The following is a 24,525-nucleotide window of genomic DNA, read 5'->3' as shown; positions in this document are numbered from 1 at the left end:
TTTCCCCGTGGACCGACCCGTGACGAGATCCTATTCCCGGGCCCTCAACAGCAACATTGATGGGGCTTTGTAATAGCTACTCATGTTGCATCTCAACACTTCGGCACCTCGGCTTTCCAACTACCTTGACTAACTTAATTGTTAAAGTCTCTGCCCCGAGGACCACACCCCGAGGCCTTTGACATCTTCTCATGCCAATTGGTGGAATCCTCGGCCAATCTCAACTCCCAAAGTTCTTGAGTTACCCTCTACCAAATCTAGTAATGTCAAATTACATTTAGAATAGTAAGCCGGTCATCGAATTGAAGAATCTCCATTTTTCTTAGGAAAATATTTACAAAAATTTCCAATGGTTTTAGTGAAATACAAAGAAGGATTTGATGATATTCTGAAATTTTAAGAATTAAATGTTTAATTTATCATTGGCGTTTTGAAATATTTACAAAATATTGGTGATATGAAGAAATAAGAGATTCTTTGAATCTTTGTATACTTAGTAAAATGGTGAGAGGTTTTGGAAAAAAATTGCTGAATCTTGCTAAGCAAACCATGGTTGACTTTTTCTGCTTTTGTCAAAGATATATAACATGTCAAATGAAAAAGCAAGCATTGTACAATCTGTTTCATTGATCTAGATTGAAGGAATTTCAGTTACTTCAATGCAGTGGGATACAAATTTGCATTTTTCTCACTTGGCTAAGTGTGATTTTGCATTACAGTATTTTTACCTTGCTTTAGGAAATTCATATTTCGTAGTTATAACAGCTAGGTTTCTAACTATTTACCTTTGTATATCCTTTCTTTTTTCAGGATTCTATTCCTCATATACTGGTTGCATTGGAAGGAATTCTTCTTTCCAGAAATGATACTGTATTGGGAATGACAGTGAATGTTATAGTGAAGTTGGTTGATGTTTTAGGAGATTCTATACTTAAGTATAATGTTTTAGAGCTTGTTCATCCTTTATCATCCTTGCTATCTATCATACAATCAACAACCGCAGTTTCATGTGTCACAGCTTTGAACCAGATCCTTTCAAAGCTGACTCCATGGAGGTTCAAAAGGCAACAGGAAATCTGGAAAATCTTGAAAAGTACAAATACAGTTGATCATATTGTATGTGGTTTACAGGATTTTCTTCTTGGGACTAAATCACTTGAATATTTCCAAGAAATGGCATCTCTTTTGAGTACAATTTTATGGCGATGGCCTTCTTCCAGGTATTCTGTTTGGAGCAATGGTACATTGCTGGAAGGGTTGGGGGATACTTCTTTAAAGCATAATTCTTCTGTGAAAGTTACTATTTTGCAGCTTTATTCTGCAATAGGTACCTTTTTCTTCCCTCATAGTACACTTCTTTTCTTAGTGTTTCTAAATAATTAGGTTGCATGTACTATTTTTCTTTTCTTTTTCCTCTGCATCTTGACCTAAAATGAATGCTAAATTTGTTTATCAGCTTTATGTGGTAATGGGACCACAAAGCTTCTTGAAAATGGAGAAGCCCCTCTACTAATGATGGTGCAGTGTATGGGCAACTCACATCCTTATTCTGTTCGTATAGAGGCATTTAAGCTTGTGCAATGTTTAGTGGTAACGACTTTTTCTTTTGCAAGCCATACTATTTGGTTATTCATTTTTTTCATTCAGAAATGACTCTAGTATTATAGTTTCTCTTCTTATGTTTTCCCCTTTTCCCTTTTATTGTGCATAGAGATCTGAAAAAAGCTGCCTTGCATTAATGAGATTGTATGGCAAGTCTATTGTCAAAGCCATACTTAATACAATGCATGACTGGAGCTTATGTTCTGGAAAGGTTGCTACTAATGAGGTTGCTCTACTGGTTGAGGCATGCCGTTTGGCTTTGATAACCCGTTGGGCAGGGGATCACCATTTTTATTTTTGGAAGTTTGGAGTTCATCAAATTATTCTCGATCTTCTTCTAAGCAATTTCCACAAAAGCAAGCAAAACCAGCATTTCTTCTTCCTGAAAGAACTACTAAATACAGCACGCAAGGGCCTTGATGCAAATTGTCTTCTAATTTTAAGGCCTTACATTTGGGATATTCTTGGATGGCTTGCAATTCACTTTGCAGAAGATTATAACCCTCAGATGCATGAAGTTAAACATTACCTTGATTTGCTTAATGCTTGTGCATGGTAATGTGTAAAGTTTTCATCCCCATTTTTCTTACTTTTTTTGTATTGTTCAAGGTCACTATGGTTTATTAATTATATTAAGCATCTGTTTGTTGCCTATTACTATTTTTGTTAACAATTTTCATTTGTGTTGGAAGCTTGGCCTGTGTGGATTCAATTCACAAAGGGCGCCAAGTTTTGCAAAATGATCTGTTGTACACATCCAAGCATGAACCGGCACTGAGAGCAGTTCTTTTGATGGTTTATTCTCCATGCAAATACATTGCCTCTCAGACACGACATGTCTTATCTGAACTACTAATACCAAATGAGGAGGATTTGGAATACTTACTTGATGCTTTAAGGTCTACCACCAGCAAAGATAAGTTCTTTGTATCTGATAATCATCAAATTGTGATTAATTTGATGGGGTTGGCATGTTATTCATGCTTGCCAATCTGTCAAAATATTATCATTAAAAATGAAGGTATAGAAGTGTTGCACAGTGTTATAAGATGGTGCTGCAACAATCAAGTCCATATTAGAAGGTCAAGCATTGCTTCTCATCTATATCATACATCTGAGGAGACAATTTGTTGCTGGACTCATAATGACGACTGGGAGGGTGCGGATATACTTCTGTTTTTTAGCTTGTGGGTGTTATCTGAGTTGATTCCAAACTTGAGTTTTGCAAGAAATCATAAAGAAGTAACCTCTGCTTGGGTGGTTGATGTCTTGGTGTTAGAAAAATTTGAAATTCAAATGTTAATGGATAAGCTTCTGGAGATTTGCAGTGATACGTCTAGTCCTGGACCTAAATGGTTTGCCACATATATCCTAAGCTATTTTGGCATTTATGGTTTTCCAAGTGGACTTGGAAGAAGAATTGCAAAAGCACTGGATGAGACAGAACTTGCTGACATGAAACTTATACCTGCAAATGGAGAGCCTCAAAATGTGCATACTGCCATTATAATAGCTAGGTGTCCTTCATTGTTGCCTCCTAATGATCTGCCTCTTAATGAAAGAACAGATGATGAATGTGCTGCAAGGAAATGCCCTGAGAATTTCTCTGGAAATTTTAGGAGAAAAATCCGGTTATCTTCTCATGTTGATTTTCAAGCGTTAACGAAATTGTTGGCATTTGTTTATAGTGGATTCACAGAAGTTGGCAATGATCTTGTGAAGAACTTGAAGTTACTTGCTAGACGTTGTAATGTACAATTGCTATCAGATATGCTTTCTAAACGGCGTCCCAAGTGGGGAAATCCTTTCCCTTGTTATGATCTCACTCCTCTTCTACCTTCAGGACATTATTTCTCGTAAGGAACCCAAATTTAATATTCACCAAGGAAATCCAAATGTTTCATTCCATGTCAATGTTTGTGTTAATGTGTTTGACATTGGCCCAGTGTCTTCCTATGCATTTGATGTTTTTCTGTTATTTACAGGTGTTTTGACTTCCATGTATGTCTGTGTTTGCACATGTTTTCTTGCATGAATGTGCACCTTCATCTTGTGTACACATATTTGTTGAAGCTATGTTAGCATGTTTCTTACCTGTAAGTCTATTAATGGAGGGGCTTCACTGTTTACCTTTTGTCTTTCAAATAATTAGCTATTGTATAGATGTGGGCAATCCAGTTAGGGCTTAAATACTCAATTCAGTTAGTTAGCATATAATAGATGATGAAATTGATGGTAACAAAGAGCAATCCAATTTAACTGTTTCCCCTTGTTAGAGTTGACTAAACAGGGACTAAACAGGGGTATTTCAGTCTTTTCCATATAAGTAATGTATTAGTTATATATATGTCTTCTGTCTAGACAGGGGCATTTCTGTCTTTGTATACTTATTTACCAAGTTAAATATATGGTCAACTGGGTTAGACTTTTTGCCTTCTCAGTTCGACACTATTCTCCTTATTCTTCTTCTCCTCTCCTCTCTCTTCTCAGTTCGGCTGAATACCAACATGGTATCAGAGTGCCACTAATAAAAGTCAACTGCAGCTTTCTTCTCTCTTCCTTCTTCTTTCTTTTCTGTTTTTTTTTTTTTTTTTTTTGGTGTGAGAAATCTGGGTTAGAGGACTGCGACGAAACCCAGGCTTCTGTGGCAACATCTAGGGTTTCAGTGGGTTAACTTCTGGTGACAGTGGACGACTGCAGCAGTTCGAATGAACAAGAAAATTTTTTTTGTGTGTGTGGACTGCTATCACTACGCGTGACAGCTGTGGTAGTCGAGTAGGTGCAGTAGTTGTGGTTTGAACCCTCTAATGAGCAGTTTCAAGAGGGATTCTCTGTGTTTTTAAATCTGCTTGTTCGCAGATCAGTGGTGTTCAAAGTGGCCAAATGCATACGAGGGCAAGCTCATGGTGACTATAAGTGTGCTGGTGTGGTAGTTGAAGAACAGTAGTGCAGTGGTTGGAACCTCTTTTTTTTTTGTGTGTGACGGGCAGAACCAGTTTCATAGATTGAAATGGCATCTATGGGTGATTCGAGTGTGATGATCTCCTCTGATTTTTTAAGTGTCCTGATAACCTCCATCAAACTCAATGATGAAAACTATGTTCCGTGGGCCAAGTCGGTGGAAGTATTTCTGAAGGCTAAGAAGAAAGTGAAACATGTACGGGAGGAGAAACCGAGTGCTGAATCCTCGGGTTTTAGTGATTGGGAGCAAGAGGATGCTTAGATCATGATGTGGTTGTGGAACAGTATGGAGCCTGAAGTCCGTGTTAACTTCATGTTTTTAGATACAATAAGGGATATATGGGAACATGCCAAGAAACTCTATTATGGACAAGACACACTACAAGGGTTTATCAGCTTTATCAAGAATACTTCAGTTTGCAGTAGGGAAATCAGACCCTTGAAGAATATTATGCCAGTATGAAAAATCTTCGTAATAAACTTAATGTCTATTATCCCTTGACACCGGATGTCAAAATTCAGCAGCAACAAAAGGAACAACTAGATGTTACACGGTTCTTGGTGGGACTGAAAAGCAGAGTATGAACCTGTCAGAGCACATATATTGGGGGGATCTGCTCTCCCTACCCTAGAAGAAGTGTTTGCTCGTCTCCGTAGGATATCTCTTAGCCCCACAAAGAGTAACATAACTTCCGACAGATCAGCACTGGTTAGCACTCGAGGTGGTTCTTATGGGCATAGAGGAGGTGGTCGTATAGTTAAGGGAGGTTGTGGTAACCCTATGGGTGGTCGTAGTAGTGGAGGAGGTTGTGATTCAGGGGGAGGCCGTGGCAGAGGAAGGAGGAGCACAACAAGGAAGTGCACACACTGTGGGAGAGAAGGACACACGGTTAACTTTTGTTATGATTTACATGGTCCACCATCTTCTACAGTCACAACTACTTCTGGGAAGTAGATGATGAGTATTCCCAGAGAGGAGTATGGGAGATTTCTTTAGGCCACTTCACATCAGAACACCATCACCCTTGCTCATTTGGTATAGCTTGCCTAGCATCCAAACCTTCACCCTAGATAATTGACTCTGGAGCCTCTAATCACATAATCGGGACTCCAGGTGTGTTTTCCTCCCTTTCTCCAACCTCTACATCAAATAATGTTACCCTTGCCAATGGATCTACTTCCCCCATCTATGGTGTTGGTAATGTTACCACAACAACTCTCTCTTTGTCTTCTGTTTTATACGTTCCCAAGTTTCCTTTTAATCTTATGTCTGTTAGTAAACTAACCAAATCCCCCAATTGTTTTATCACATTTTACCCTTCCTCGTGTGTTTTTTAGGATCTAATGATGGGGAAGAAGATTGGTGGAGGGCATGAAACTGGTGATGGCTGAGAGGAAGAACCGACATCTTCATTCCAAAAATTTCATGCTGAAGTGTGTACCCAATTTGGTGTTTCACTTAAAATTCTTCGTTCTGACAATGGTAGAGAGTATTTTCTTTCTTCATTTCAGTAGTACCTGGAACAACATGGTATAATTCATCAGACATCTTGTGCCCACACCCCTCAGCAAAATGGGGTGGCTGAGAGGAAGAACCGACATCTACTTGAAACAGCTCGGTCTCTTCTTCATCATATGTATGTTCTTAAACATTTCTAGAGTGATGCAGTACTTTCTACTTGTTTTCTCATTAATCGCATGCCCACACTCATTCTTGATGGTCGTTCTCCGTTCTCTATCTTATTTCCTACTTTGTCTCCATACCCCCTACTCCCAGGATCTTTGGGTGTGTATGCTTTGTTCAGAATCTTGGTCCTGGTTTAGACAAGTTGGATGCTCGCTCCATTAAATGTATCTTCCTTGGCTACTCTAGGACCTAGAAAGGGTATAAATGCTACAATCCTATTACTTGGAAATCCTTTGTTTGTCCTGGTGTTACATTTTTTGAATCGGTGCCCTATGTCTCTGGTTCTGATATCTCTCCTTTGCCTACAGAGATTCCTCATCCTCTTCTAGTTGATAATTCCATTTTGGTGGTTCCCATTATGCCTGAGTCTCCACCTTTCCCATTGCAGGAGCGTACTGAAAGACCACCAATTTGTCAAGTGTATACTCATCGACAGAGACTAGCACCTCCACCACCTTTTATTCCAGTGGCAAATCCAGCTCCTTCCACAACTGAATTGGCTTCTGATCTTGACCTTCCTATTGCATTGTGGAAAGGTAAACATAGTTGCACGCTACACCCCATATCCAATTATGTTTCTGTATCTCACCTTTCTGCTTCCCATCGCCAGTTTATTACCCTGTTGTCCTCTGTATCCATACCTAAGGATTTTTAGGAGCTTCTTACCTAGCCAGGGTGGCGAAAAGCTATGGAAGAGGAACTCTTTGCTCTTCATCACCAATCATACATGGGAACTCACCAATCTTCCCCCAGGTAAGTATGTTGTTGGTTGTAAATGGGTGTATGCTGTTAAGTATCTACCAGATGAGAGAGTGGAACGCCTGAAAGCCCATTTAGTTGCAAAAGGGTACTCTCAACTTTATGGTGTAGACTATGTCGAAACCTTTTCTCTAGTTGCAAAGATTGGCTCCGTACTTGTGTTGATTTCCTTAGCTGTCATGCATGATTGGCCTCTGTTTCAGCTTGATATTAAAAATGCCTTTCTCCATGGTAATCTTCTAGAGGAAGTGTACATGGAGCAACCTCCAGGGTTTGTTGCTCAGGGGGAGGATGGTAAGGTGTGTAAGCTCAAGAAGGCGACTTATGAGCTCAAACAGTCTCCCCGTGCTTGGTTTGGCAAATTTAGTGAGGTGGTGAAGGAGTTTGGAATGAGACAATGTCAAGTTGATCATTTAGTATTTAGCTATGACTCTGTGGTAGGGAAGATCTTGCTAGCTGTTTATGTGGATGACATAGTCATAACTGGCAGTGATAGAGTTGGGATTGATAGATTGAAGACTTTCCTACAAGATCACTTTCAGACAAAAGAACTTGGGAAGTTGAAGTATTTCTTGGGTGTAGAAGTTGCTAGATCAAAGCAAAGCATAAACTATTATGGACACACCGCCCGACAGCACTGCGGCGTAGTCATAGGCAGCAGCACGCACAGCGAGCCGCACAGCAGCACGCACCGCCCGGCAGCGCGCAGCACGCACCGCACGGCAGCAGCACTAGGCAGCAACATTAGACAACAGCACGCACCGCACGGCAGCAGCACTGCGAGACGCGCGCACCACCCGGTAGCAACAGTAGGGCGGGACCCACATGATAGCTCATCAGGGTGGGTCCACACTTATCCTACCACATCAGCTCTGCTCGCCAAATCGCCACCAGCTTCACCATTCCTTATCCCTTATCCTTATCTTATTTTATCTTCTTAAGTAAGAGTTGTGTTACCATTAGGAGTAGGTAATTAGGAGTTTTAGTTTTAGTTGGATTACCCTAGCCTAGCCGAATCCAACAAGGAATTTCCTTCTGTAATCTCCTATTTAAGGAGCTACGAATTGAAGTAAAGGTATTTAGTTTCCCAGTCAAGAGAAGAGTAAGGAGAGTTCGGGTGGTCTCTTGGACAAATCACCCATTAGGAGAGTTCGGGTGGTCTCTTGGACAAATCACCCATTCGGTTTTCCACAATAGGTTCTGCACGCAAGGGAGCACGCAAGGGAAAGTAGGGTTTCCTCCCCGTGGACCGACCCATGACGAGATCCTATGTGCGGGCCCATAACATTCTGGTATCAGAGCCTACCGTCATGGGGGAATAGGAGCCGCTGTCTTCCAGGGTCCACGAATTGGAACATAGGCTAGCAGAAACCAGCATGGAGGTTCGTGAAGTCAAGGAAGATGTTCGGGAGCTGCGACGCCTGCTGGAAGCATTCCTCTCCAACAAAGAAAGGAGTTCTGAGGGAATCGCCAACACAAACAGTCGTCGTCCGGACTGGGCAGAGGCATCCAGCGAACAACAGATCGCTGCCCCGACAGCCGCAGTTATTCCCAAGTATAGCCATTTGGAGTTTCCCTCATTCAGCGGCAGCGGCGACCCATTGGGATGGCTGTACCGCTGCGAGCAATTCTTCCGTAATCAGCGCACGGAGGAGAAGGATAAGGTCAGCCTGTACCGCTGCGAGCAATTCTTCCGTAATCAGCGCACGGAGGAGAAGGATAAGGTCAGCCTGGTCGCGTTCCATTTGACAAGCAACCCGTTGGGCGAGTTAGTCAACCTCAAGCAAACTAGAACCGTAGCAGAATACCAATGCCAGTTCCAACCTCGGTTTGCACAGATCAGCAAGTCGACATGTTCACCGCGGGGCTAGCAGAACCCCTAAGGGTGGACGTGGAGATGCAACACCCTCCCAACCTGGTCACAGCCATGAACCTAGCACGCGCCTTCGAACGCAAACTACAGCTCAGCCACGGAACCGTCAGTATGGGGCGGCCTCCATCAGCATGGGCATCCCCGGAACTAGTCAGAGTGGCTCCATACTCAGCAGCCAGCCAAGAACGGAAGCCACAGACAAGCACCAATCCCAGATCGACATCCAGTGCAAGGAGCAGCGTCGTTACACCCCCCATTAAGCACTTGTCCAGGGCTGAGATGGCAGAATGCAGGGCGAGGGGGCAGTGTTTTAATTGCGATGAACTCTACTCAGCAGGGCACAAGTGCAAGAGACTTTTCTGCCTCCTGGTGAAACAAGAGGAAGATGAGGATGAACCCCCTCCATGGGAACCCAATCCAGGAGGGCAAAGCCATTCCACTTATCCAGGATTCTTTTGACGGTGTTTTCGACACCCAATTCGAGCTTGAGGACAAGCTCGTAGTCCAGGAGGGGTGTGATGTTATGGACACACCGCCCGACAGCTCACTACGGCACAGTCATAGGTAGCAGCATGCACCGCCCGGCAGCGCGCAGCATGCACCGCACGACAGCAGCACTAGACAACAACACGCACCGCATGGCAGCAGCACTGTGAGACACGCGCACCGCCCGGCAGCAGCAGTAGGGTGGGACCCACATGACAGCTCATCAGGGTGGGTCCACACTTATCCTACCACATCAGCTCTGCTTGCCAACTCGCCGCTAGCTTCACCATTCCTTATCCCTTATCCCTTATCCTTATCTTATTTTATCTTCTTAAGTAAGAGTTGTGTTACCATTAGGAGTAGGTAATTAGGAGTTTTAGTTTGAGTTGGATTACCCTAGCCTAGCCGAATCCAACAAGGAATTTCCTTCTGTAATCTCCTATTTAAGGAGCTACGAATTGAAGTAAAGGTATTCAGTTTCCTAGTCAAGAGAAGAGTAAGGAGAGTTCGGGTGGTCTCTTGGACAAATCACCCATTAGGAGAGTTCGGGTGGTCTCTTGGACAAATCACCCATTCGGTTTTCCACAATAGGTTCTGCACACAAGGGAGCACGCAAGGGAAAGCAGGGCTTCCTCCCCGTGGACCGACCCATGACGAGATCCTACGCACGGGCCCATAACATAAACCTCTATCAACGGAAATATGTCCTTGACCTATTGGAAGAAACAAGGTTACTATGTGCTAAACCAGTTAAAACTCTTATGGAACTGAATGTGAAGTTGGGAAGTGACACAGGTGAATTGTTTGATAATCCTGGAAGGTATAGAAGACTAGTGGGAAAATTGAATTATCTAACTATCACTAGGCTTGATGTCTGATTTGCTGTCATCGTGGTAAGCTAGTTTATGCAGAGTCCTTGGGTATGTCACTGGGATGCAGCTCTTAGGATTGTGCGGTATTTGAAGGGGGCTCCAGGTCGTGGGTTGGATACACCAACGGAGATTGGGATGTCTTTGTATTAGACAGAAGATCCACTACAGGTTATTGCACCTTTCTTGGAGGAAATCTTGTGACATGGAAGAGCAAGAAGCAGATTGTGGTAGCAAGGAGTAGTGCAGAAGCAGAATATAGGACCATGGCACACACTGCATGTGAACTAGTGTGGTTGAAGAATCTATTGCAGGAAATCGGGTTCTCAATAAGAAAACCCATGAAACTATACTGTGACAATCGGGCTGCAATTCACATCTCATCCAACCCAGTTTTCCATGAGAGAACTAAACACATAGAGGTGGATTGTCACTTTGTAAGGGAAAAGGTCATCAATGGTATGACAAGGACAGAGAATGTGAGAACAGGTGACCAATGGGCATATCTGTTCACAAAAGGGTTGAGTTTAGGAAGACTGAGCTACATATGTAACAAGTTGGGATTATATGATATATATTCTCCAGCTTGAGGGGGAGTATTAGAGTGACTAAACAGGGGTATTTCAGTCTTTTTCATATAAGTAATGTATTAGTTATATGCCTTCTGTCTGGACAGGGGCGTTTCTGTCTTTGTATACTTATTTACCAAGTTCGACTGGGTTAGACTTTTTGCCTTCTCAGTTCAACACTATTCTCCTTCTCCTTCTTCTTCTTCTTCTTCTTCTTCTTCTTCTCAGTTCGTCTGAATACTAACACCCCTCTTAGGTGGACATTGGCTGGGTTCTTAGTGAAGTGCAACAGTGTTGACCCTTTATTATTTCATTCATTTATTGCCCTTCCCTCCCTTCTCTCTTGTTCTTCCATTTTTTTTTGATAGTTTGCTTTCTTTGTTTCTCTGTCTTCTTTTTTATTTTATTTTATTTTATTTTAATTTTATCCCTTTTTGGTTGCTAACAGATAAATTATTTTGTCCATTGGTTATAATAGATTCAGTCCTTGAGTACGGCCAATTGAACTTGGGTATATTAGTCCTGATCTATGAGATGGCACATTTAGTGGATTATGGATCATGCTTTTCTGGTCAACACATTCTGAAATTAGGTTTTTATCATTTTTCTTTTTTGTGTTCAAGATAATGCCTTTGACATCTGTTGATTAATCAAAGGAAGAACATAAAAGGTTTAATATAATTACTTCTGACTACAGGGACATCGTTTTGGAAGCTAAGGTTACAGAAGTGGCAAAGTCAACTTGCAATGTTTGCTCACTTTTATTGCCACATGTGCATGCCCATAAAGTCATCTTGTGGTCAAGTTGTGATTATCTCCGTGCCCTATTTCAATCAGGAATGCAGGAGAGGTACTACATTGACTTTCTCTTTCAGTATTTAGAAGTAGAAATTCTAAGGTCATTGTATTGTTACCGTGCTTTTACTGATAATCAGTGAAGCAAGTGATGGGATTTTTTTACTTTAATCTATATTAGCAATGTCATGCAGTTTCACTGCTTCTATTATCGCACTATCCATAACTAGATACTCTTTTTTGATTGGTAACCATTAAGTTTTATTAATTTTAGAAGAAAAATGACTTACATACAATACATGCCAAGTATCTCAAGTTTAGCAGGATAGAATTCGCAACCTAACTTATTCATTTATTCTTTATATTCAATACACAATTGAGCGATATCTATCCATTGTTTGGCCATTGCATCAATCAAAAAGTTTGCTGATCTTTGAATCTAATGGAAAGTGGTTCCGAAAACCCTAGTAAAGGGAAGTGGTCATATAGTTACCTTGAAGAGCAAGAAGCTGTATGTGGTGGCTAAGAGTATTGCTGAAGAGAAGCTTAGGGACATGGACTATACTAGTTGTGAAATGTGGTTTAAGCACCTACAATGCTATTTTGTGACAAATGACAACCAAGCAACTGTGCATATTGCTTCCTACTAGGCATTTCCATAAGAGGACAAAACATATTGAAGTTGATTTCCATTTTGAGAGTTAAAAAGAATGGAGATATGTCCACTCCATATGTAAAGTTCGAAGATCATGATGATTTTAGTCATGAAAACCTTTAGATAAAATAGGATGGGTTATATTTGTAACCTATGCAAGGTTCAAAACTTCAACATGATATGGGTTATATTTGTATCCTATCCAGAGTACAGCTGTTTAGCATGGTCCCAAATTTCTTTAGTAGTGTCTAGGAACACCAAATTCACACTAATATGGGGTTCCATACTGTTTCAAAGACATGTCATAATCTGTGCATTTTATTGCATCCAATCACTATATCCAGTAGTACTTTAATCTTGTTTGTTGTCCTTAATATACTTCAAGTTACCCATGGTAGTTAGATTCACTTCAACAGGTTTTGCCCAGGGTATGTAATTTGCATTATTAAGCTTCATAGTAGTCATCTGGATAGCCATAAAGTCTGGATGGATCACTACACTAGATTTAACTTCACTTCCCAATGAGGCCATAACACAGATTAATTCTGAACTGTTTTCAACTTAATTCCACCAGAAACCAAATCAAATCAACAAAGGAAAATGCTAAACAGTAAGTTTCGAAGCCCAAAGAGTCTTCTATGTGTTTAGGACTGTATGGTGTTTAGGACTGACCAGATCAATCAATATTGCTCCGATACCTTGTGATCATACCTGAAATCAATCTTAGACAATGTGAAAATAAGGAAAAAGTTCAGAGAATGATTAGAAGAGAAGAGAATAGAAGAAGAAAAGAGTTGGGAGATGCTGATCAAGAGAGAGAGAGAGAGAGATGTCTTAACAAACCTCAACTACCATCCTATTTTATTAATTTTATAATGAAACATGAAATGACAACACTACCCTCTTTAAGTAAATAAAAAAATTTAAAGACAAATTACATATGTATCCCTGGCCGCACTAACACATGGGAAGAATATTCACTCTATCAAATATATTATACTTGACCTTCTTCAAAAAATGTTGGTTCTAGAAATCATAATAAATTTATAATATCTTCTGTAGCTTAATGCCCTTGATATTCCAATTTCAGTTGTATCTTGTATTCATTTTGCACTGACTAGAAATTTCGTTTCTTTTTTGGTGCATCTTTGTGTTGAAGTGGATGGCGATGAAGTTATCAAGACCAATCAAACTAGTAAATGTTATCATTTTTCCAACCATAAAGAAAAATTAAGTAAAAAATTGTGACTATTCCTTGATTGAGATCTTGATTTCTTGCATGAAATAATTCAATTTTGGTTGTTATGCTGGCCTTTTAAAGTCTATGTTGGTGACTTCCTCTGTTCTATTTCCAACTTTTTTCTTTTGTTGCCTGCAGTCAATCACAAACCATTAAGGTTCCAGTTGGTTGGGAAGCATTGGTGAAACTTGTTAATTGGTTCTATTTAGATGAGCTGCCAAAATCCAGTTTATGCTGCTTATTTCATAATATGGATGTTGATCAGCAGATAAATGAGCTTGAGCCATATATAGAGCTTTATTGGCTTGCAGAATTCTGGTTCTTGGAAGAAGTTCAGAAGAGCAGCTTGGGAGTGGTTATATCTTGCCTAAGTTCTAATAGGCACTTGTCTGTTAAAGTCATTCAAATTGCTGCCAATTTGTCTCTATGGAAGATGGCTGAAGCTGCTGCAAGTTACTTGGCTCCTTTATATCCTCAACTGCGTAACTCTGGTGAACTTGAGAGCTTGGATGAAGAGTTGGTTGATTTGGTGCGTTCTTCCCATGTTCGCCTTTCTCAAGAGGGTGTTTCTGATAAGTTGGAATGAGCATGATAACTTGCAAGTAGTGAGAAGAAAGCTTTGTAATACCATCCTAACAGAAGTTTCCCTTTTATCCTCATTCCATTATCTGTCAGAGATTGGAAATGCAAGGAACTTGCTTCAACTGACTGGAATTTTTTGAAATTATTTTCTAAAAGGGTGAACAGTAGTCTTTTTAGATGGATGAGGCATGGTACTGTTTCAAAGCTAATATTTCTATTATCTTGTTTCTCCATGCAGTTTTGAGAATACATATTTAAAACTTATTTAACTGATCTATTATTGCAGGACTTAATGAAAATATGGAAAGAAAGTTCTAGAAGAATGTTAGCAATTTATTGAAATAAATACCATGTCAACCCTCTATTTCTTGACTCTGCTTCATCTTTTCCTTACTGTCTTCTATTCATCTCAACTTGGCCTTGATCAGGTCGACTACATGAATATTACCTTTCCATTATTCTTTATCAATAACCATGTTTTCTTCCTCTCTATCATCTGTTTTATCTAGTTTGTATATTCATGTATATGAGTTGTAATTTACTTTGGGAAGTAGGATTGGAGCCTTGTGGGAATGGCAATAAACATGTGAAAGGGAGTACACATACTGATAAGTGGAAGGCCACTTGTAAGATGCATGTTGGAATTGTGTTCAACTCTCAATTGTTTACTGTGGAGAAGAATACCATGTTCACATTTGGAATGTGCATGTTGTAGTTTTGTGTTCTAGTTAATTACCTTGTAGAAAAAAAAAACAAATGTAAATTCATCATCCTATGAATTGTTAAGAGTTATTAAAATTCTCTTATGTTTTTCTTTTACAGTTTGGTTTTATGATGCCCAGATATGGATATGGACACAGACAGATACAGGTAATCTGGGCATGACTCCCCGAATTCTATAATACTGGACATGGATATGGATATGGGTATAGGTATCCCCTTTAATATGCTTATATCATGCACTTAAATCTAATTTTGAAGCTAAATGTTATTTCTCAAGACTTGTGTTTAGCCAGATTTAATTAAATTTCTATCATGATAATGCTATGGATTCTAGTAGTATCCATGCAGTATTAAAAATGGTAATGCCGTCGAGTCTTCTGGAAGTATCCATGCACTATTTGGTATCGCATCTGACACTGGTATCTGGGGCATGCACAAGGATGTGGGTGTCATAGATTTGATTTATGCAGGTTGATGTCATTTACTGATTGATATTGTCAACTTATTCTGTTGTTTCTCTTTTTGTGTATTTTTCATTTACTTGTACATTCAAAAACAATCTTTATCTTTTGATTTTGGTCCAGAAGTACTACTTGATAAAATAGATGGTGGTTATTTATTACTTTATTGAATTTTCCAAATGATTCAAAGGTATTTTTGTGTTAATTAATGCATGTTTTCTCAGGTAATAATGACTTTTAGAACTGCTTTTTGCTGCCGGAGTATGTTTAATGCATTTTTCAATGTTTTCATTTTTCTTACTTTTTCTTGCTAAGGTTTAGTGTTAATGTTTCCTCATAAGTTAGAAGCATCCTTATAATTTGGTTATCTGAGCAATTGAATTCTACTTATTTTCCTCGTATGATAGGCATTCCTATTGGAGATCTGATTGCTTTACTTAGTTCTCTATGTGGATTTCGTGCCCCTCATTTGAGAGAAGGTATTTATCTATTTTCTCCATTTTTTGTATTTTTTCTTATTTGCTTTTATTTTAAAAATATAAAATAGTAATCATTGCTTATCTTGTTTGGATTAATAAACTGAAACACTATTCAAGAGAGACCTTTGGGTTTTCCAAAGCTTCTTATTTTAATACATGTTATTATTACATTTAAAAAAGACATTTAAGAGAGATAGAGACCTTCGGGTTTTCCAAGGCTTCTTATTTTAATATATGTTATTGTTATATTTAAAAGAGAGTGAGAGAGATAGAAAAAATACTAATAATATAAATCAATGTTTTTAAAAATGAACCGGACAACGAATCAGTTAGAGGTCTGGCTCCCGGGGCAAGAGGTCTGACCGTTCGAACGGAACGGACGGTCCATTTTAACAAAAAAAAAACGGCCAAAACTGTTGGATGGTTCAAATGGTTTGACCGCTTGAGTCAACGGTTTGCTGACCAAATCAACGATTTTTTGTGAAATAACGGTTCTAGGTAAAACGGAACCAATCTCATGACCGATTTCTGATTTTTCCGGTAGGTCCGGTTTTGAAAACCATGATATAGATCAAATAATATAAGTAGGTTGAGGTTAAACAATCAAAAAATTTTTAATTTAAAAATCCACTAAACTTTCACTAAAAATAAATATTAACAAAACATAGTAAATATTAAAAATGAGTTTCAATTCCACTTAAAAATCCAAATTAATAAACACTAATAAAAATAAGAAATTTAAATATAAAAATATTAATTAATAGTTTTAATAATATTATTAGATAACTTGTGAGTTGAAACCTTAATAAACGCTAAAAAATATCAATTGATAGTTTTAAAATACCAACAATTAATTAAAAATCCAAAAAATTCTGAAAAAATTAAACATAATTAAAAAATATTGAAAATTAGCAATATTTTATATTAACAAGGGTATTTACTTAAAATAATTAAAAACTACAATTAATAGTATTTTATAATTAAAAAATACCAAAAATTATTAAAAAAAGAACAAGCAATAAATTATTGAAAAATATTGAAATTTAGCTATCTATCTATCTATCTATATCATATATATATATTATATATATATATATATATATATATATATATATATATATTAAAATTGGTTTGAAGGTATTTATCTATTTTATTCATTTTTTGCATTTTTTCTTCTTTTCTTTTGTTTTAAAAATATAAAACAGTAATCATTGCTTAACTTGATTGGATTAATAAAGTTAAACATTGTTAGAGAGAGACCTTTGGGCTTGGGTTTTCCAAGGCCTCTTATTTTTATGCATATTATTACATTTAAAAGAGATCGAGACCTTCGGGTTTTCCAAAGTTTCTTATTTTAATGCATAAAAAACGGCCAAAACCGTTGGACGGTTCAAATGGTTTGACCACCTGAGTTACCGGTTTGTTGACCAAATCAACGACTTTTGGTTAAATAATGGTTCTAGGTAAAGCAGAACCAATCACCTGACCGATTCCTGATTTTTTTGGTCGGTCCGGTTTTGAAAACCATGCTATAAATCAAATAATATAAATAGTTTGAGGTTAAACAATCAAAAAATTATTAATTTACAAATATACTAAACTTTCACTAAAAATAAATATTAACAAAACATAGTAAATATTAAAAATGAGTATCAATTCCACTTCGAAATCCAACCTAATAAACACTAATAAAAATAAGAAATTTAAATATAAAAATATTAATTGATAGTTTTAATAAAATTATTTGATAACTTAAGAGTTGAAATCCTAATAAACGCTAATAAAAAATATTAATTGATTGTTTTAAAATACCAATAATTAATTAAAAATCCAAAAAATTCTGAAAAAATTAAATATAATTAAAAAATATTGAAAATTAGCAATATTTTATATTAATAAGGGTATTCACTTAAAATAATTAAAAACTACAATTAATAGTATTTTATTATTAAAAATATAAAAAATTATTAAAAAAAGCCAAATTATTGAAAAATATTGAAATTTAGCAGTCTCTCCTTTGAAAAAATAGATATATTATTGAAAAATATATCTATCTATATATATTAAAATTCTGTTTGTCCATGTTAGCATGTCTCTCCTTTGAGAGAAGGTATTTATCTATTTTTTCCATTGTTTGCATTTTTTTCTTATTTTCTTTTATTTTAAAAATATAAAACAATAATCATTGCTTATCTTGATTCGATTAATAAAGTTAAACATTATTAGAGAGAGACTTTTGGGTTTTCCCCAAGGCCTCTTTTTTTAATGTATGTTATTATTACATTTAAAAAAGACATTTAAGAGATAAAGACCTTTAGGTTTTCCAAGGCTTCATATTTTAATGCATGTTATTGTTATATTTAAAAGAGAGTGATAGAGAGAGAGAGAGAAAGAGAGAATAGTAATAATATAAATCAATGTTTTTAAAACCGGACTGGACAATGAACCGATCAGAGGTCTGGTTCTCCAGGCGAACGGTTTGACTGTTTGAATAGAACGGATGTCCCGTTCTGACAAGAAAATTCAAAAATATGATGCCTTGGAAAACCCAAAGTTCTCTCTTAAATGTCTTTTTTAAAATAATAACATGGATTAAAAAAAGAGGCATTGGAAAACTCAAAGGTCTCTTAGATAATGTTTAGCTTTATTAATCCAATCAAGATAATCAATTATTATTGTTTTATATTTTTAAAACAAATGCAAAAAATGGAGAAAATAGATTATATAAAATACTAATAACTGTAGTTTTAATATAAAATATTGTTAATTTTTAATTATGTTTAAGTTTTTCAAAATTTTTTGGATTTTAAATTAATTGTTGGTATTTTAAAACTATGATTTAATAATATTTTTTTATAAATGTTTAATAAGATTTCAACTCATAAGTTATCTAATAATATTATTAAAACTATCACTTAAAATTTTTATATTTAAATTTCTTATTTTTATTAGTGCTTATTAAGTTGGATTTTTAAGTGGAATTGAACCTCATTTTTAATATTTATTATGTTTTGTAAATATTTACTTTTAGTGAAAGTTTAGTGGATTTTTAGATTAATAATTTTTTTATTGTTTAACCTCAACTTATTTATATTATTTGATTTATATCATGGTTTTCAAAACCGGACCGATCGGAAAAATCAGGAACGGGCCAGGTGATTGGTTCCGTTTTACCCATAACCGTTATTTCACCAAAAATCGTTGATTTGGTCAGCAAACCGCTGACTAGGGCGGTCAAACCATTTGAAACATCCAATGGTTTTTGCTGTTTTTTTTCTTTTTTTAATTTTCTTGTAAGAACGGGACTTCCTTTCTGTTTGAATGGTCAAACCGTTCACCCCAGGAACCAGACCTCTGGCCGGTTCCTTGTCCAGTTCGGTTTTGAAAACATTGATTTATATTATTCTATTCTCTCTCTCTCTCTCTATCTCTCTTTTAAATAAAACAATAACATGCATTAAAATATGAAGCCTTGGAAAACCCAAAGGTCTCTCTCTCTCTTAAATGTCTTTTTTAAATGTATATATAATAAATAGATAGTTAGATAGATACAACTAAATTTCAATGATTTTCATTAATTTATGGCTTGGTTTTTTTAATAATTTTTGTTATTTTTTAATAATAAAATACTGTTAACTGTAATTTTTATTTTTTAAGTAAATACCCTAATTAATTTAAAATATTGTTAATTTTCAATATTTTTTAATTATGTTTAAGTTTTTTAAAATTTTTCGGATTTTTAATTAATTGTTGATATTTTAAAACTATCATTTAATATATTTTATAAGCGTTTATTAAGATTTCAACTCATTAGTTTTCTAATAATATTATTAAAACTATCAATTAATATTTTTATATTCAAATTTCTTATTTTTATTAGTGCTTATGAAGTTGGATTTTTAAGTGAAATTGAAACTCATTTTTAATATTTACTATTTTTGTAAATATTTATTTTTAGTGAAAGTTTAGTGGATTTTTAAATTAATAATTTTTTGATTGTTTAACCTCAACCAATTTATATTATTTGATTTATATCATGGTTTTCAAAACCGGACCGACCAGAAAAATCAGGAACCGGTCAGGTGATTAGTTCCGTTTTACCCATAACCGTTATTTCACCAAAAATCGTTGATTTGGTCAACAAACCGCTGACTCGGGCGATCAAACCATTTGAACCGTCCAATGGTTTTGGCCTTTTTTTATTTTTTAATTTACTAACTAGTAATTTCTCTCTCTCTCTCTCTCTCCCCCCCCCCCCCAAGCCTAATATTTAGAGCTCTCAATTGGATAGGTATCGGTTTGGATTAAACCTTTTTTATTGGTCGGGCCACGTTCAAGCCGGGCTTTGCCTTTATATCAATAGAACTAATTCATGCCGAAGTCTAAGCTCGGGCCAACAATCAGGCCTAGATTTTGAGCCTATGCCCGGCCATCATATAAATCTTGGATTGCGAAAAGGAAATTTTTATTATTTCTTTCTCTCTCATTTTCTAGTAATCTCTTTTTAATAAACATGTAACTATTTACAATGATACCGTTAATAAACAACTAACTATTCTCTCTTATTTTGTTGCCTAATTATATACTTATTTTAATAAGTTAAAATATTTTGTTGATTTAATTTACTAGATTATTTAATCATCTCCTTCTCTTTCTTACCACTTCATGTCCAATATTTAGGGTTTTCAATGGGTGGGGTAGCTTGGATAATTATTCATTTATTTATGACAAAATTATTTATCTCTCATTTATTGGCCTAATAATTTATATATTTTGATTTAGTAAGTTGAAATATCTCCTCGAGTGCAATATTTAGGGTTACCAACGGGTTGGGTTTGGTTTAGATAGCTTGGATATTTATTTAATTATTTATTTTACTAAAATTAATTAAATTATTATCCATATTTTATTTTTAGTTTATTAAATATTCAATTATTTAACAATTTATTTTAGTAATAAATTATTTTTCTCTCTCTTCCTTAGCCTAATTTTTAGGGCTATCAATGAGTTAGGTTTACTATGGGATAGTTTGTACATGTTTCGTTCCAATAATAAATGAAAAACTCATTTATATATTTTATTAAATTAAATTATTCATTTATTTATTTTAATAAATGAAATAAATTATTATCCATATATTTTTATTTATTTAATTCAACTTGCGCCCATTATTTAGGGATGGTTTATCAAAGGGCCAGTTTTGGTTCTAGATAGCTTGGACGAGTCCTACCTCAATAATAAATGTATATTTATTTTTTATTAAATTAAATTATTGATTAATTTATTTTATAAATTTAAGTAAATTACTATCAATAGATTTCTATTTATTTAATTTACTAAACTATTCAAGCAATTAATAATTTATTTTACTAACATGTTATTTCCTTGTTCACAAACTGCCTTTATATCAATAGAACATATTGAAGCCTAAGTTCAAGCCCGACTCGACCATCGAGCCTAGGATTTGGGATCTCCTACCAACAAGACACTCTCTCACGTGCTTGCACTCAAATCAGACTGTTATCACTCGTGTTTCACATTATATGACTTTTCTCGATGATGATCTCACCTCTTTTTGCCTTTTACCACTCAAGCCAGACCCCTTTATGTTCTTAATAAAATCAAGATCAACAAATCCCAATGAGCAATCGGTTAGATGGTGCCAAATCTCAAAATCAGAACTTTAAAAACTTAGTTGAGGCAAATGGTAGAAATAAAAAAGAAAAAAAAATCAATTATAGGAGCCAAAAAAGAAAGAAAACTTCAAAAGAAAGCAAAAGACATGTAAAAGAAATCACTAGAATACAACTAATTGACGAGAAAAGCAAAAAGACACAAAACAACCTTGCACAATTGAACCCGAATAGAATAAATAAAATATGGAGCACGAAATCCCAAATTAGTCAACTAATCAAACCCCAAAAGGAAAAGGAGATCTTGTTATGACTTATTTGAATAGGAATATGATCTTGCAATTAAAGAAATCCCATTTATGTTGGGAAAATGATTAAAAAATCAGATATGCAATCTTAATGAGTAGCACAAAACAGATTGCACATGGATCAAACAATGCAATCTAACTCCTTATTCTTCTCTTTTTTTTCGAATTGGATGTTCTTTTGTCTCGGTTTTTTTTTCTTTTTTTTTTGCTCAAAATAAACACACAAAACATAATTGAATCTATTCAAAAACACAAAGAAATCGAATGGAAGAATTCAAAGAAACTATGCAAGGACAACACAAGAAACGTGCAAAAATCAAAGAAAAACACAAAACAAGGATAAGCAAAGGATAAGTAACCTATTTCTAGAACCAAGCCTCTGATACCAAATGATAAGAACCCACTAGACGATCAGCTCTAGGAACTCTTGAATCAATTTGTTATGCGCACCCAGGAGCTACAAAACAAGTTGTAGTTGATCAGATTAAAACCTTAAGGAAACTAAGTCCTTAAAGAATCCAATCTTGAAGATGCCACAAAGGTTGATCACTCCCTTGATAAGTCTGTTAGATAGTTGTATGCCCTTAGCTTCAATCAGAATGATGTACATTATGAATTTATTTTAAATGAATAAAGTACATATTTGATTCATGTTCCTGTGGTGTGTTTCTGTGTAATACCCTTAAATTGGACACTTATGAGACTCGTGTTAATTTAGAACGTTTACAGCCGTTGGGTAAGTCTGGGGAGATTTATCCTGCCAAGGCTAACACTGGTATGCTGCCAAATGTTGGGGTGGCCCGTCTCAGCCGCCAGGGTGAGACCCAAGGCACATGTAGTGTAGGATTAATTGAATCTCTGAACCGGACTAGATTTTCAGTATTGCCCTAGACCTTGGAGATTGATGGGCAAAACTAGAAAGTTACACCTGACCCCTAGACTCGATTATGATACTGCACTAGGTGTCAGATTGGGCTGTTTTTGATATGTCAATCAGTGAGATCCTTAGAGGGGGTCAAAACCTAGGTATGTTGGGACAGTCCGAGAATTCATTTGAGTGGGTGATCATAGTGACAGAATCAGCCCATTTGTCGGACAAAGGTAATGATCGGGGATGCACTCTCTCTGATGGAAACCAAGACTGCCGGCAGCCGATTTCAATCATTGAAATTTTGTTTTGCAAAATATATTTATATACTGATATACTTATATGTGTTACGGTTTCTAAAACGTTTTCAAAAGGTTTTAAATCCTGTGATCCATGTGACTGATGTGTAGATCAATGTTTGGGTCCCACGCCAAACAAGGAAGCCCAACTGGGTAGCAGTTTGGAAGGCTAAGTGAGCACATGTCCTTAATGGGCCTAAAGCTCATTTCGAACTGAGCAGATTTGATCAGTTTAAATAAAGGGCGGATCTGGGATTAAATCAGCTGATAGGATTGGGCATTGACCTTATCCACTCAGAGAGTCCAAGATCTAAATAAGATTTAGATCTGGAAGCCTTCTAATAGGATTAGGAGATGGCTGATCTAATCTGCAGATAAGATAAGGGTTCACCCTTATCGCTTAAAGGGACTTCTGATCCAAATATGATTTGGATCAGCAACTCCTAATGGGATTAGGAGCTGATCCCTTTTAGTCTATAAAAGGAGGGGGCGGCAGCCTTAAGAGACACAAGACACAGATTTTCTTTCTCTCTTTAGAGCTGAAATCACAGAAGAAATAATTCAACAACACTACGAATCCTTTCTTGCCGCCCCCTTCCTGCCACCGCCACACCTCCAATTCGATCTCTAGTTTAGTGGAAGAAATCAAGATTGGATCTTGATATCAATTTCTTGCGAAGGAACTGATAGGAAGCTGTGCTCACGTGCCGTCCTGCTAATTCTTGTGAAGAATTAGGTTCTTGGGAAGAACATTGTTGATTCTGCTCCATTCTACACTGCGTCATCTTTAGTAGGAGCAATCTTTGGATCCTTCCTTGGGCGTGAACACCTTCATTGGGAGATACTATTTCTCTGTATCAAGTATATCCCTCTTCTACTTCTTTTGGTTTAGATTTGGTTCGGTTCTTGGTTCAAGATAGATCCTTGAAAATTGTGAATTTTCTAAAATAGGGAATTCGATTCCCAACAGAGATGGGAGAATTTTTTGAAATTCGCCTAGTCTTTTCCGCAAGATTTGAGTGTTCATACGATTGATATCCCATTTCTTCAGTGGTATCAGAGCCAAGTTCAAGTCTTGAACCGAAATTGGATTAAATCTGAACTTGCGTAAATGGGCAGAAGGCGTTCTACACGATTTGCGCATATATAAAGTTTTTCTGGAAAATTTGTTTCCAATTGATGGGCGATTGATCTAAAATTAAATTTTATAAATCCGATTATTATTTAGAATTGTTCTTTATAATTTTCTTGATTTATGGGTTGTTCGTACAAATGGAGATCGAAATCTTGATTGGCGCAGGGAACCTGCAATTTTGCAGTTTCTGAATTATTTTATTACACTTGGTCTGTAAAATATTTTTTTTTATTTTTAGACTGAATGTATAGGTATTCGATCTGATGTAATATTAATAGAAATTTGAATTTCTATTTACTTTTATTTTGGATCGTGGATGGCGGCGCAAGGAAGGAAATTTCGCAGATGGGAGAATCGCTATCTGCGATTTGCAGTTTATGAAACTGTAAACTGTGATCTAACCTCTGTTTTGCAGGACGGATTATGCGAACAACCCTATCTGACTGATTCTTGTTTTTGTTTTATCAGTATTTAATTTCAGATTAATTCTTGAATTAAATCTTTGATTAAAGATCAAACCCTAGACCCATTCGAACCAGAT

At 36.3% G+C, this 24,525-nt stretch overlaps 1 protein-coding gene across 6 annotated transcripts in view; it reads left to right on the top strand.

Annotated features, from left to right (window-relative positions):
• LOC104589885 (BTB/POZ domain-containing protein) overlaps positions 1-14,457 on the top strand; it is a 44,050-nt gene extending 29,593 nt beyond the window's left edge. For 4 of the 6 annotated variants that reach the window (XM_010248339.3, XM_010248340.2, XM_088892076.1 and 1 more), the window contains 6 exons: positions 811-1,327; positions 1,457-1,590; positions 1,712-2,157; positions 2,295-3,458; positions 11,504-11,656; positions 13,635-14,351. In XM_010248339.3, the coding sequence (XP_010246641.1) occupies positions 811-1,327; positions 1,457-1,590; positions 1,712-2,157; positions 2,295-3,458; positions 11,504-11,656; positions 13,635-14,082 (2,862 nt within the window). In that variant the 3' untranslated portion in view covers positions 14,083-14,351. Of the gene's footprint in view, positions 1-810; positions 1,328-1,456; positions 1,591-1,711; positions 2,158-2,294; positions 3,459-11,503; positions 11,657-13,634 lie in introns of all 6 variants that reach the window. The other 2 variants (XM_010248338.3, XM_088892077.1) reach the window with 2 other exon arrangements.
• The last annotated feature ends 10,068 nt before the right edge of the window (positions 14,458-24,525 follow it).

The sequence above is a fragment of the Nelumbo nucifera genome, chromosome 7, assembly GCF_055504915.1.
Source record: "Nelumbo nucifera cultivar China Antique chromosome 7, China Antique-T2T, whole genome shotgun sequence".
Classification (NCBI taxonomy): Eukaryota; Viridiplantae; Streptophyta; class Magnoliopsida; order Proteales; family Nelumbonaceae; genus Nelumbo; species Nelumbo nucifera.
This window is presented reverse-complemented; position numbering and strand designations above follow the sequence as displayed.